General features: G+C 42.9%; 2 protein-coding genes across 13 annotated transcripts; one reads left to right on the top strand and one right to left on the bottom strand.

Annotated features, from left to right (window-relative positions):
• Positions 1-288: 288 nt before the first annotated feature.
• nfyal (nuclear transcription factor Y, alpha, like) lies at positions 289-7,475 on the bottom strand. Of its 12 annotated transcripts, none has more exons than XM_085781821.1 (10): positions 7,254-7,475; positions 6,499-6,607; positions 6,245-6,331; positions 5,152-5,298; positions 4,168-4,299; positions 3,297-3,399; positions 3,007-3,176; positions 2,082-2,255; positions 1,636-1,746; positions 289-1,367 (listed from the first exon to the last, which is right to left on the bottom strand). In XM_085781821.1, the coding sequence occupies exons 2-10, from the start codon at positions 6,577-6,579 to the stop codon at positions 1,302-1,304; spliced, it is 1,071 nt and encodes a 356-aa protein (XP_085637947.1). In that variant the 5' UTR covers positions 6,580-6,607; positions 7,254-7,475; the 3' UTR covers positions 289-1,301. The 12 variants fall into 12 exon arrangements, with proteins under 12 accessions (XP_085637947.1, XP_085637949.1, XP_085637954.1 ...); XM_085781823.1 differs by having other exon boundaries at positions 6,248-6,331; XM_085781828.1 differs by having other exon boundaries at positions 3,025-3,176; positions 6,248-6,331.
• Positions 7,476-8,936: 1,461 nt separating this feature from the next.
• On the top strand, positions 8,937-10,945 carry ngrn (neugrin, neurite outgrowth associated). Its single transcript, XM_085781816.1, has 3 exons — positions 8,937-9,202; positions 9,301-9,411; positions 10,207-10,945. Exons 1-3 carry the CDS (start codon positions 8,961-8,963, stop codon positions 10,796-10,798), a joined length of 945 nt encoding a protein of 314 aa, XP_085637942.1. The 5' UTR covers positions 8,937-8,960; the 3' UTR covers positions 10,799-10,945.
• The last annotated feature ends 90 nt before the right edge of the window (positions 10,946-11,035 follow it).

Here is an 11,035-nt window from a genome sequence, read left to right as displayed (position 1 = left end):
AATGGAGCACACTCACACACACAGTCAGTTGTTGGTTACGTAAACCTGTCACATGACCAGTTTTGGTATGTTACAGTTACTCTTTGTATAAGTTTCATCAATCTTCTTATTCAAAGGGTAGACCTATACATACAAACAAATGACACACATTTTCACTCATGACACTGAAGATTTGTTTCTGATGATGGCTGAAAAGTAACTGGTTAAAATTCTTCTGATATCCTGAATAAATTTAAAGATCCGTCTCCACTGCACCAACCTGGAAGTAAGGAATAAGCACAAATACTATTGAGTCACATAATAAAATTTAATTGACATAGGTGTCATGAATTCAATGTCCAAGCTTTTTTCATTACAAAAAAAAAAAAAAACATTTCAGAACTGCATTGGATGGGTAAAAAAACCTATTATCTACAATGAGAAAAAAACAACACCAACATTTAAACTTGGACTGACCAATGGAGGAGTAACTTTATGAACAGGATGTGTAACGTGACGCCACACTGAGCCATTTTTTTTCCTACAAACACTAATGTTAACTACAAACTGTATAAAATGCATCCACAGAATTGGGCAAATCAGTAAATACACCTAATAAACGGAGGGGAATAAAAAAATTTCTGTGCAACATCTTCACATTAGTATCACATTTCAGTTGTTTTTTTGTTTTTGTATTTTTTTGTTTTTTGCCATCGATGCAGGTTGCACTTAAGTTACTGGATCCATCCCCCACAGAGTCTGTGGACTGGAAAAATAAAATTCAAATATTGTATCACATAAAAGATAAAGGACACAAGTGTGCTTCACAGCTTCACAAGTGTCTCCAATAAAAAAAAAAACTCTGTACCATTTACAAAAAATAAAGCAACAAGTATCAACTAATGAAAAATTGTTATATTTTCAAACAAACCAGGGTGTAACTGGGAGTATGGCTTCACAGCTCTCGTTTCCTCCGTTACTGACCCTGGTTAACGGTGATGTTTTCATTATTGTCCCAACAATTTCATATGAAAATAAAAAAGCTGGCCCTAAGTGCTCGACCAGTAAAGCTGAGCATAGAGGAATCCTCCGTTTCAGAGAGGAAGACCAGTTCTCAGGCTCAGCAGCCGCATGGCCAGCTCCGTGGAAGACCAGTGTACACGTAGAGAAAACAGAAGAAGTGGTGGTGTTTTTCATTGGTGGCCTGTGGCGGTGGGGCAGGAGGAGGAGGAGGAGGAGGTGGTTGATGGTTTAACAGGGATGAAGAGTCTCAGGCAGAGTAGAGTTCACTGACAGATGTGATGTTGGTGGTGGTGTCAGTGCTATGAGACTCGGATCATCTGGGCTACCGTCTCATCTGCTGCTGCCTGGGCCGCTTCCTGCTGTTGCTGCACAACAGGAGAGAGAGCAGCAGTGAGGTCACCATAAAGAACTGGTAGGAGATTCATTACTAATTGAGATATAAACCTTTTCCAATAACGTAAAAACTAATTCCCATTAAATTTCTAATGAATGAAGAAATCACCCAAAGGAAGGCAACTACTTAAACTACAATTTAAAGAGCTTGGTTGGCAGTCTATGATGTGTTCACAGACCTTGCTCAGTATAGTTTTCATAGTTCAGTGCTGCTGTGTAAGTGAGATTATTTTGTCACACCTGTGCCAGGGCCAAAGCCATTTCCTCTTTGTCCTTAGGGGAGAAGAACCGTCCTCCATCTCCTCGCTTACGCTGCATAGCGTGACGGTGGCGAGACTCGTGCAGGTATTTCTGTCAGAGAGAACATGGGTGTATAGGATCATGGCCTGTTTCACGTTATGAGAACACAGTTCTATCTCTATATCTGTGGAAATTAAATAATCCATGCAACACATCAAGGTTGTAATACAAATTCTACCGACCAGTAATGGCCCAACCTGCACCACTATGTAGATTTCTGATCATTGTTCTGACTACCTTCTAACTCCCACCAAGATGTTCATCATGAAAATGGCAGGCAGACAAATAAATCATAAATGAAGTAGCTAGTGAAGAGAGGAACATGGGCTAACAACAGAAGGAGTAGAGTTTCAATGTGTTTTAAGATGATGACCAATATGCCATACCCTTCTTTCTTTGGGGATCTTGCCCTCAGCCTCCAGCTTGGCCCGGGCCTGTCGGCGCTTCAGGATACGATGGTACTGTTTGGCATTGACATAGAGAGGCTCCTCTTCCAGCATCTCAGCCCCTGGCAGAGGGATACGTTGCATCGTGGGAACTCCACCACCTCCAGGCACCATCTGATAGAGGGGCAGACACAACATGCACACAGTGCTTAGAGCCTCTAGCATGGAAATCATTTAACAAACAGTTACTGTTCATACAGTTTGTTAAATATCACATTCATCACCAGGCCCTATTCAGTACTGATATACAAAACTACATCACATTTAAACACTCAAGTTAGAGGCCCTGTGCACCCACACAGGTGTTTTCAGACATTCTTGCTCAATAGACTTCTCTGCAAGGTTGACACTGGTATTATACAGAGAATATCTTTCAGTCAGCAAAGAAACTAATAAGAATCAAATGAGGCAAAGTTGCTTCATTCAATAGGTACAATAAATTAAAGAGTGGTGAAGCAGATTTAAATCAAGCACAGTCTGTACACATACAAAAACACCTGTGTGTGGACAACAGGTGGTTAAGGATACATATTAAAACACACTGCAAGTCACTAACACTTTCAGATATGTTACCTAGAAATACTCATTGTTAGTTTTGAAAATGTTAAAATACAATTTATTAGTAAAATTAAAAAAGGTATAATGAATCATTAATTCCTTATATCACTGCAATATTATTCCATTGAAAGACACTAAATCTATTACATCACATTTCTACAGTGTGTAAAAAGGGCAGTTATGATTAGCACATACAATATAAATGTAAATTATCACCACATTTAAAACGTTCTTTGACCTTCACCACACTTCACACACCTTTGTGAGTCTAGATTTTTAAAAGGAAAGGTAATAAGATGTGGGGTACCTCTGCACAGGGTCTTACCATGACCATTCCACCTGCATTGACCATGTTACCAGAGACGGGCAGGGTGACGGTCACAGTGCCCTGGCCGCTATTCGTGGTGTTGGTGTTGGCACCCCCTGCCTGTACGATCTGGGCGCCGGCCAAGCTGGCAGCTGGAATTGTGATCATTCCTGTAAAAAGATTATCAACACAGCTCTTACAAAAAAAAATGAAAACTCAACAGTACACCTGCTTTCAAAGTCCACAAAGCATAAAGCAAACAAGAAAGGTAGGAGAAAAGGGGAGATTACCTTGCTGCAACACGGTGCCATCTGCGTTGACGGGCTGGTAGACAATGGTCTGGCCGTCCGCTGTCTGTGCCACCTGCTGGCCCTGCACACTGATCTGCTGCCCCTGTGGAGGCCAGAGTAAGGAGAGACCACATTTAGCAGCTATACATCAATAGCGGTAGTTTAAAGTGATAGTTCACCCAAAATTCAAATTTCACTAATTTTCTACTCACCCTCATGTCGACTAAGGGTTGGGAGAAGTTTCGGACTCATCTGTGCCTTTTTGGAGTTACAGGGGGGTCGGTGCAGCACTGCATGTCCATATGACGGTCGCAAACGGGGCTCACTTTTCTTCGTCCAAAAAGACACACCAAAAAACATCCAAATACCTCCATAGTGCTCACCTGTAATGTCCCTCTTGTATTGAAGCCCCGACATGAGAAATTGTTCCGAAAAAAATTAAATAAGTCTATATTTTAAGCTTGTTTGTAGCGGAAGCTCCCAGTGTCTCAGTTCACTGCTCTGCCTGTGGAGCTTCCGCTACAAACAAGCTTAAAATACAGACTTATTTAATTTTTTTTCGGAACAATTTCTCATGTCGGGGCTTCAATACAAGAGGGACATTACAGACGAGCACTATGGAGGTATTTGGATGTTTTTTGGTGTGTCTTTTTGGACGAAGAAAAGTGAGCCCCGTTCGCAACCGTCATATGGACATGCAGTGCTGCGCGGAGCCCCCCTGTAACTCCAAAAAGGCACGGATGAGTCTGAAATTTCTCCCAACCCTTAGTCGACATGAGGGCGAGTAGAAAATTAGTGAAATTTGAATTCCCTTGAAATATCCCTTTAATAATTAAAAGTATTTTCTGCTCAAGTGGTCATAATTCAAGACCTGGTTCTGTCCAGCGGTGATGGCTGTCTGGGGCTGCTGGATGATGATCTGCTGGGGCTGACCCTGCTGGCCCTGGAGCTGGAGAGTCTGACCCCCCTGCAGTTGTATCTGTCCTGGCTGCACCAGCTGGATCTGCAGGCAGACACAGAAGACAGCAGGCCAAAGATAAGTCACAGTTTACTAAAGATGACTGCAGTATTGTATTCTTTTTAGACTACTTCACATCTACCAGTGAACACTAGGGCTGCCACGATTAGTCGACTATTAAAATCGTCGACAACTAATTTAATAGTCGACTCGTCGTTTTTTGTTGTATTTTTTACTTTGTTTTTCTCTCAAAACTGCTGCGGCACCTTCCACACACGCACCCGCCGCCGGGCGTACCTGACTCCACAGACACCTACTCGGTGTTCTCTCTCTTTTCTCTCTCTATCTCTCTTGTCCGTCTTCAAGCGGTGGTGTTTTTTTTTTTAACAGAAGGACTATTATTTACACTGAGCACAAACTGTACTTTTGTTAGTTTCAGGTGTCTACCTCATTATATTTAAATGTAGCTATGTTTGATGTCAGAGACAAATGAAGGAAAGAAAAACCTAAAAAACCATAAGTATTTATTTTGGTGTTGTTTAGGCCAGTGCCTTATCCTTATTTTACTCAGCTGTTTGCACTTTATGCTACAGTTAAAGAAGTGTTTGTTGCTACAAGCTGCACATTTCATTAAAAGTTTAATGAACTATCATCTTAATTGTCTTTATTTTTAGTTAGCATATAACGTTACCTTAAACACTTCAAGTTGAAAGCTAATGATGGTTATATAAGAGCAGCTGCATGCTGGTGCCATAAGCTGTATGTTTTACATTCAATTTACGTATGATCCGATTAGTCGACTAATCGAAAAAAATAGTCGGTGATTAGTCGACTATCAAAATAATCGTTTGCGGCAGCCCTAGTGAACACACACTGAAACCAAGCCTTATCCCTTACCTGCTGTAGTCCCTGGGCTCCAGACACAGGCACCTGCATGATGGTTTGCCCCTGACCCCCTGACATGGCCTGCACCATGATGGGCTGCCCTGACGATGTGATGAGCTGCCCGCCACTCACCTGAACCATCAGAGGCTGTCCCTGGACCTACAGTGACACAAAGAAGGCGGTTATATGAGCACCGACGGTGTTTGTTAGCACAGCATCACTCGTGTGTGACTTACATGACTGCGAGCAGGCAATGTTGAGACAGGATTATCCAGGGTACCACATCACAGATGAAAGTATTCACTGATATGCTGTTGTTCTTTCTGTTTTAGAATATACCAACACGAACTGCAGCCTGATTACTACAGTACAATACAGTATATTTTTTGTCATGAAGTTAGGTGAAATACAAAACTTCTGCATTCAGCGGTTTCAATTTCAATTTTAATTTTGATTAATTTAAAAGTGACTGACTACATAAGATGCTGCCATCAAATTAATTAACATCCACATATAAGACTTGACAAGAGCTGATGGTCCAAGTAACATCCAAAAATAAGTGAATAAACAACTATGGACAACTGAAAGCTAGTGGCGGTAGTTGTGCCACAGAGAAATGCCAGAGGAAAGGGACCACCTGCCATTCTGTGACAACAAATATACTGTAGAGCAAGATGATGAGAAGTGACAGCCATTGACTGTGGATCCATGTAGTTCAATGTCAAACCCCAGAAGGTAGCTCTGCTAATTGTAAAACACATCTGTGTTGATGAGAGTTTCAAAATGACTTTCATACTCATCAGGGAAGAATATCTGACTTGTAAAACTTGCTTTTACAAGAAAGACACAAACAATCCAGACAAAGTGTAGCACTTGGTCATTTTAAGCCATTAAAGCACTGGTGAAATACTGAGGCTGACACAGAACACACTGTGCTGAGGAGCATGCAGTTCAGGCAGCTGTAAGACATGCTGGGAGGGAGTGTGATGAACCAAACAGCACAGAGATGGGTCATGAAAAAAACACAAGCCCTGGTGGTTGTAGCATGCAGACTGGTAGGCTGTAACACTGTCATGACACTGACACAGGGCGGCGGTGACACCACTACCTGGAGTGTCTGCACCTGCTGGCCTGAGGCCGTCACCACTGGCGCCTCTGTTTGCAGCTGCACAGCTGTCACTGTGCCCTGTGTCTGCAGACAAGGCAGGACAACACAATCTCAGACAAGTAAATATCATCTGGGCCTGGGGTCCACTGGAAGGTTTTGTTTCTTGCACCTGTTAACTGTGATGCTGTAGCAGAAAAGTGGGGAAACATTTCTTCATTAAACCACATTCACCCCAGTGCTGCTGAGCTCACCTGCTGCTGGATCTGTCCATTAGTAGTCTGCACAACTATCTGCTCCCCAGTGGTAGTGGTGGCAGTGGTGTACTGCTCCATAGCTTGTTATAGTCACAATCCTCCTCTCCTGAGACAAAGAAAAGACACATACAGCATAAGCAAACACACACACACACAAAAAATGAATACAGCTTTTAACCATTCGTTTTAATTGTAGCCTTTGATAATTGACCAACAACGAAAAGACGTGTTGTTTTCCCAGTCGATATCTAACGTTACATGTTGTCAACTCATTGTTGTGAACGGTTGACATTATTAATTTAATTAATTTTATGGCCTCGTCTTAAATTTGGATCAACACGCTGGCCGCAGTCCAACACACACACATGTTGTTGTTGTTGTGTCTGAACAGCAGAGATGAATACACCCCTCTCAGGGCTCGGTGGCCCGGTGTTGTTGTGTTAACGGGGTAACGTTACTCGCCTGGGAGCTAACTGAGCGCGGCTAGCGGCGGTTAGCTAACGCTACAAAAACGCCAGAAAGCACCGAGTAAAGGGCCAGTCAACAGGTTTACACAGAAAGCGACAGCTGTTGTGTGTGTTGGTGTTTATTGCAGTTCATGATACGTTGGTTTACTGGTGACTGGGCGCCGAAATTATCCCGCACCCCTTTGTTTGATATGCGATGTGTTTTGTTTTTTTTAGCTAACGTTAGCTGCTGCCGAGCCGCCGTGGATGATCATGTTTCCTCACAGGAGGAGCTCACACACACACCGAGAACAAGAAGTTATCTGCAGCCTTTCAGCGAGCCCGGGACGAAGCGGCCTAAAGCCAAACTGTCTGCCATTTGAGTTTTTTTTTCCTCCCTTCCTCTCTTGCATTTTAGCAGGGTTAGTAATTTGGTTGGTCCATGACAAACCAATCCGTGCTGACAACAACTACCAATGCCTTCAATCGGGTCTCCCTTACCGTGTCTCCGCTGTCCGGTTTCCCTCTGATTGGCTCCAGTACAGCTCGCTAAAGCCCAATCAACAAAGTGAGCGGACAAAATGGCGCAAATGAAACAACGGAGCCCCGGGAGGAGGAGGTGCGCAGCTGCAGCAGCGTGACACACGAGCTCAGGGAGGGACAGAGAGGGGGAGAGGGAGAGAGGCAGGGTCCGAGGTGACCGCCCGGGGGTGCCATTGTACTACACCAGGTTTATTTTATAACCATCTTCAGGCTTTAATAAATAGGGTATAAAATGCCGTAGATGTGTTTTATTACAATAATAAAATAACTCTCAAAACCCAGACTACCAGATTCAATCACCCCCCAATTATAACACACAAAATGCCCCTGCCTACATGTGTGCATTATAATTGACTCTTCTTCTCCATGTGTCTTATTTATTATTGAGTAGTATGATTGTTGTGATGTGTGAATCTGTTATTTGTGTTCACAAGGGCCTTTGACTTTGACTAGAGAGCTCACCGTGTATGAATCAGTACTAGGAGCGCAGGTATACAACAACAGACTCACATTATTTATGTTTTGCACATAATCGTTTACATTTATTTTATTTTATCTTATTCTATTATGTTGCTTCTTTTTTTCTTCTTCAGTTTTTCCTATATTTTGCCACCTCATCTGTAGCTATGACCCACATCAAAACAGCTGGGAGAGGCTGAAATGCAGGAAAAAGGATGCTAAACTGGGCCAAGTACTATTAGTGGACCTTTTTTTTTTATTGTACATTCATTACTAAACTATTCAAATAGGCTAATACACATGTGAAAGGTAGCCTACAGAGAGTAGGGGACGTGCTACTGCCATTTGTGTCTTAAACATCTCGTTACCATTTGTAACTGTGTTATTATGACAATGACAATAAACTATTGGATTTAACTATGCAAGCCATTGAAATTGACATTTTAATTTTAAACATCACTGAATCTTGAAAAAGCAGAGAACACTTTTTTTCTGGTAAAGTTTTTCTTTCTATATTCACACATGTAAATGTATTTTTATGTTCATCCGAGTTATGCTTTTTAAAGATGCCGTGTCTTTAAAATAACCAACATCAATTGATGAATAAGATGAATGCGTAATTTATACAAGTAAAGAAAGAGAAAGCGCATACCGTATATTTGCATATCATTGACAGCCTATTTGTAACCTCCACGCCGGTGGGGGGCAGTGTCGCAACTTCTTCACGCTGCAGGGCTCGTGTTTGCGGAAGTATATGCACGACTTTCACGCACGGGTCTGGGTCTGTGTCGCTTTATTTTTCTCCCAGATTTAAACATAAAGCGTGATGATGAATATTTCGGACTAGATTACTGTGACCCTGTTTGAGCCAGTCATTTGTCCTACAGCCTCGTGTAACAACGTCGGAGGGACAGAGTTATAAGAGGACAAAGCTAGTGGACAGTTCAATAATAATGTCATCCTCTCTGTCATAATAATAAGCTCATGATACTGAGACACGCTGAGAGCATCATGGCCCGACCCCTGCAGGTCTTCTCCCTCCTGTCCAGACTCCTCGCTGCCCCCTCGGTGAGACCCGCGAGCAGCTGTCGGCTCTCGAGCCGGGGATCCGCCGGGTCCCGGGTGGGACAGGGCCATGTGCGCAGAGACAGAGCCGCAGACAGAGCTCCGAGATACAGCGATGAGATGTCCGATGAGGAGTTTGGACTGGCGGATGTGGAGGATGTAGAAGACAAGCTCGACGCCTTGGCTCAGTAAGAAACAACAGGAGTTAATATCCCATGTTATTTGAATGGTGATGATAATAACCTGGTGGACTTAGTTATTAAACCATGTCTCCTGTGTTTTTCAGTGAAGAGAGGAAGAAGCAGAGGACTGTGCAATACCATATACTGAGGAGGCAAATGACTCCCAAGGGAGCTCCCAACAGGAAACTGACCTGGGATACGATTGAGCAGATCAGGTGAGGAGAAATCAATATTGAACGCGTCAACATTTGTCTCAGAAAATATACTTCTACTTTCTATTGACATGAAATTTTCACCAGATGTCGACAACAGCCCAAGTAATACACACATACAAAGAAATCCAAACATTTATGTGCATAAATGTAATAAAGTGAAATGACACAGGGAATAAGTATTGAACACATGAAGAAAAGGAGGTGCAAAAAGGTATGGAAAGCCAAGAAAGCAGCTGGAGTCTGTCAGTATTTATAAAGTAATCCCCTATGTCCCCTATCAGGGCAAAGTAATATCAGCTGGTTTAGTCCAAATTGATGCCTATAAAAAGTTTTTCTCATCACCAAGGTGTCACACACAAGAGGCATCTAATGATGGGGGAAAGCAAAGAGCTCTCTCAAACTTATGCTGCAGAACATACTGATGGCATTGGTTACAGACGTCACGTGTCTGAATGCACCGTTTTATCCGTTAGTGCAGTTATCCAGAACTAAAAAGAACAACGTTTTACCATAAACTGGCCATGACCAGGTTCTCCTCACAAGACAGAGTCAAAAGAAGAGTTGTCCAAGAGCCAAGGATCACTGACAGAGAGCTTTAGAGAGACCTGCAGCTACAGTTATAAAAAAAAAAACACAATAACGAGTAATGCATTTAACCACCATGGCCTCTATGCATGCTCACCATGCAAATCTATTGACGCGTTCAATACTTATTTTCCCCGCTGTAATCTACCAAAACATGCCATTGCCATCCACCTATCAAGGGCTTAGAAATAATTGTTGATTAATTTTCAGATATCTAAAGCAAGAGCAACCAGAAGAGTGGACCGTGGAGCGTCTGGCCCAGGGCTTCTCTGTCACCCCCGATGTCATCCTGCGGGTCCTCAGGAGCAAGTTCGTCCCGCCTCCTGAAAGAAAAACCAAGCAGGATGCCACAGTAATGGCTGGACTGGGTCAACAGGTGCTGCCTTCGGGTGCAAAGGCAGGGAAGGAGCGACTGAAGTTGCCGGGGAACCGTGCACCAGAGTTACTCCCATCTGGAAATAGAGAAGGTGCTTTAATCACTGCAACTGATCAGACACTAATGATTCGAGGACAAGACTCAGTGTCTTTGGCCAAGAGCCCTGCCCCTGTTACTATTGTGCCCACTCAGTTCACAGCTGGAGTCACTAGAGCCGCCACAGTGACAAGATCCACAGGAGAGGACGGCCATAGGAGCACAAATCCACCGGAGGAGGACGGGGAGGGAGAGGAGAGCTGGGATGGACAGGTGTTGACAGAAGAAGAGCTAGAAGAGTTTATGGACATCCAGAAGGCCGTTCCTCCTGTGGTGCAAGTGGGGAAAGATTTCTTTGACACGGAGGGAAACTTTTTGTACAGAATCTGAGGACTTTATGTTGTCTTTATGTCAGATGCTGAAGCTCAGGTTGGCCACATTACACTTAATATTAATCAACTCATGAACTTTTGGATTTAGATCAATTCTGTATGAAATACACAGGCAAAAACAGATAAAACATATTTTTGTATTGCAGCTATTTGGTTTTGTTCAATTTATTTATTAACCTGTGAACTGATTTCTCAATCTGTTTTCATTTCCTGTTCGTTTATTCTCATATCTATG

The sequence above is a fragment of the Trachurus japonicus genome, chromosome 7 (assembly GCF_045865225.1).
Source record: "Trachurus japonicus isolate A0001 chromosome 7, Traja_1.0".
Lineage (NCBI taxonomy): Eukaryota > Metazoa > Chordata > Actinopteri > Carangiformes > Carangidae > Trachurus > Trachurus japonicus.
This window is presented reverse-complemented; position numbering and strand designations above follow the sequence as displayed.

Excerpts from the sequence above, each read along its gene's own strand:
- ngrn (XM_085781816.1), top strand. The coding sequence starts at position 8,961 with ATGGCCCGACCCCTGCAGGTCTTCTCCCTCCTGTCCAGACTCCTCGCT. Across the intron at positions 9,203-9,300 it reads AAGCTCGACGCCTTGGCTCA|TGAAGAGAGGAAGAAGCAGA; the intron begins GTAAGAAACAAC and ends TGTGTTTTTCAG. Across the intron at positions 9,412-10,206 it reads GATACGATTGAGCAGATCAG|ATATCTAAAGCAAGAGCAAC; the intron begins GTGAGGAGAAAT and ends ATTAATTTTCAG.
- nfyal (XM_085781821.1), bottom strand. The coding sequence starts at position 6,579 with ATGGAGCAGTACACCACTGCCACCACTACCACTGGGGAGCAGATAGTT. Across the intron at positions 5,299-6,244 it reads AGGTGCAGACACTCCAGGTA|GTCCAGGGACAGCCTCTGAT; the intron begins GTGGTGTCACCG and ends GTGTCACTGTAG. Across the intron at positions 1,368-1,635 it reads TGGCTTTGGCCCTGGCACAG|CAACAGCAGGAAGCGGCCCA; the intron begins GTGTGACAAAAT and ends CCTGTTGTGCAG.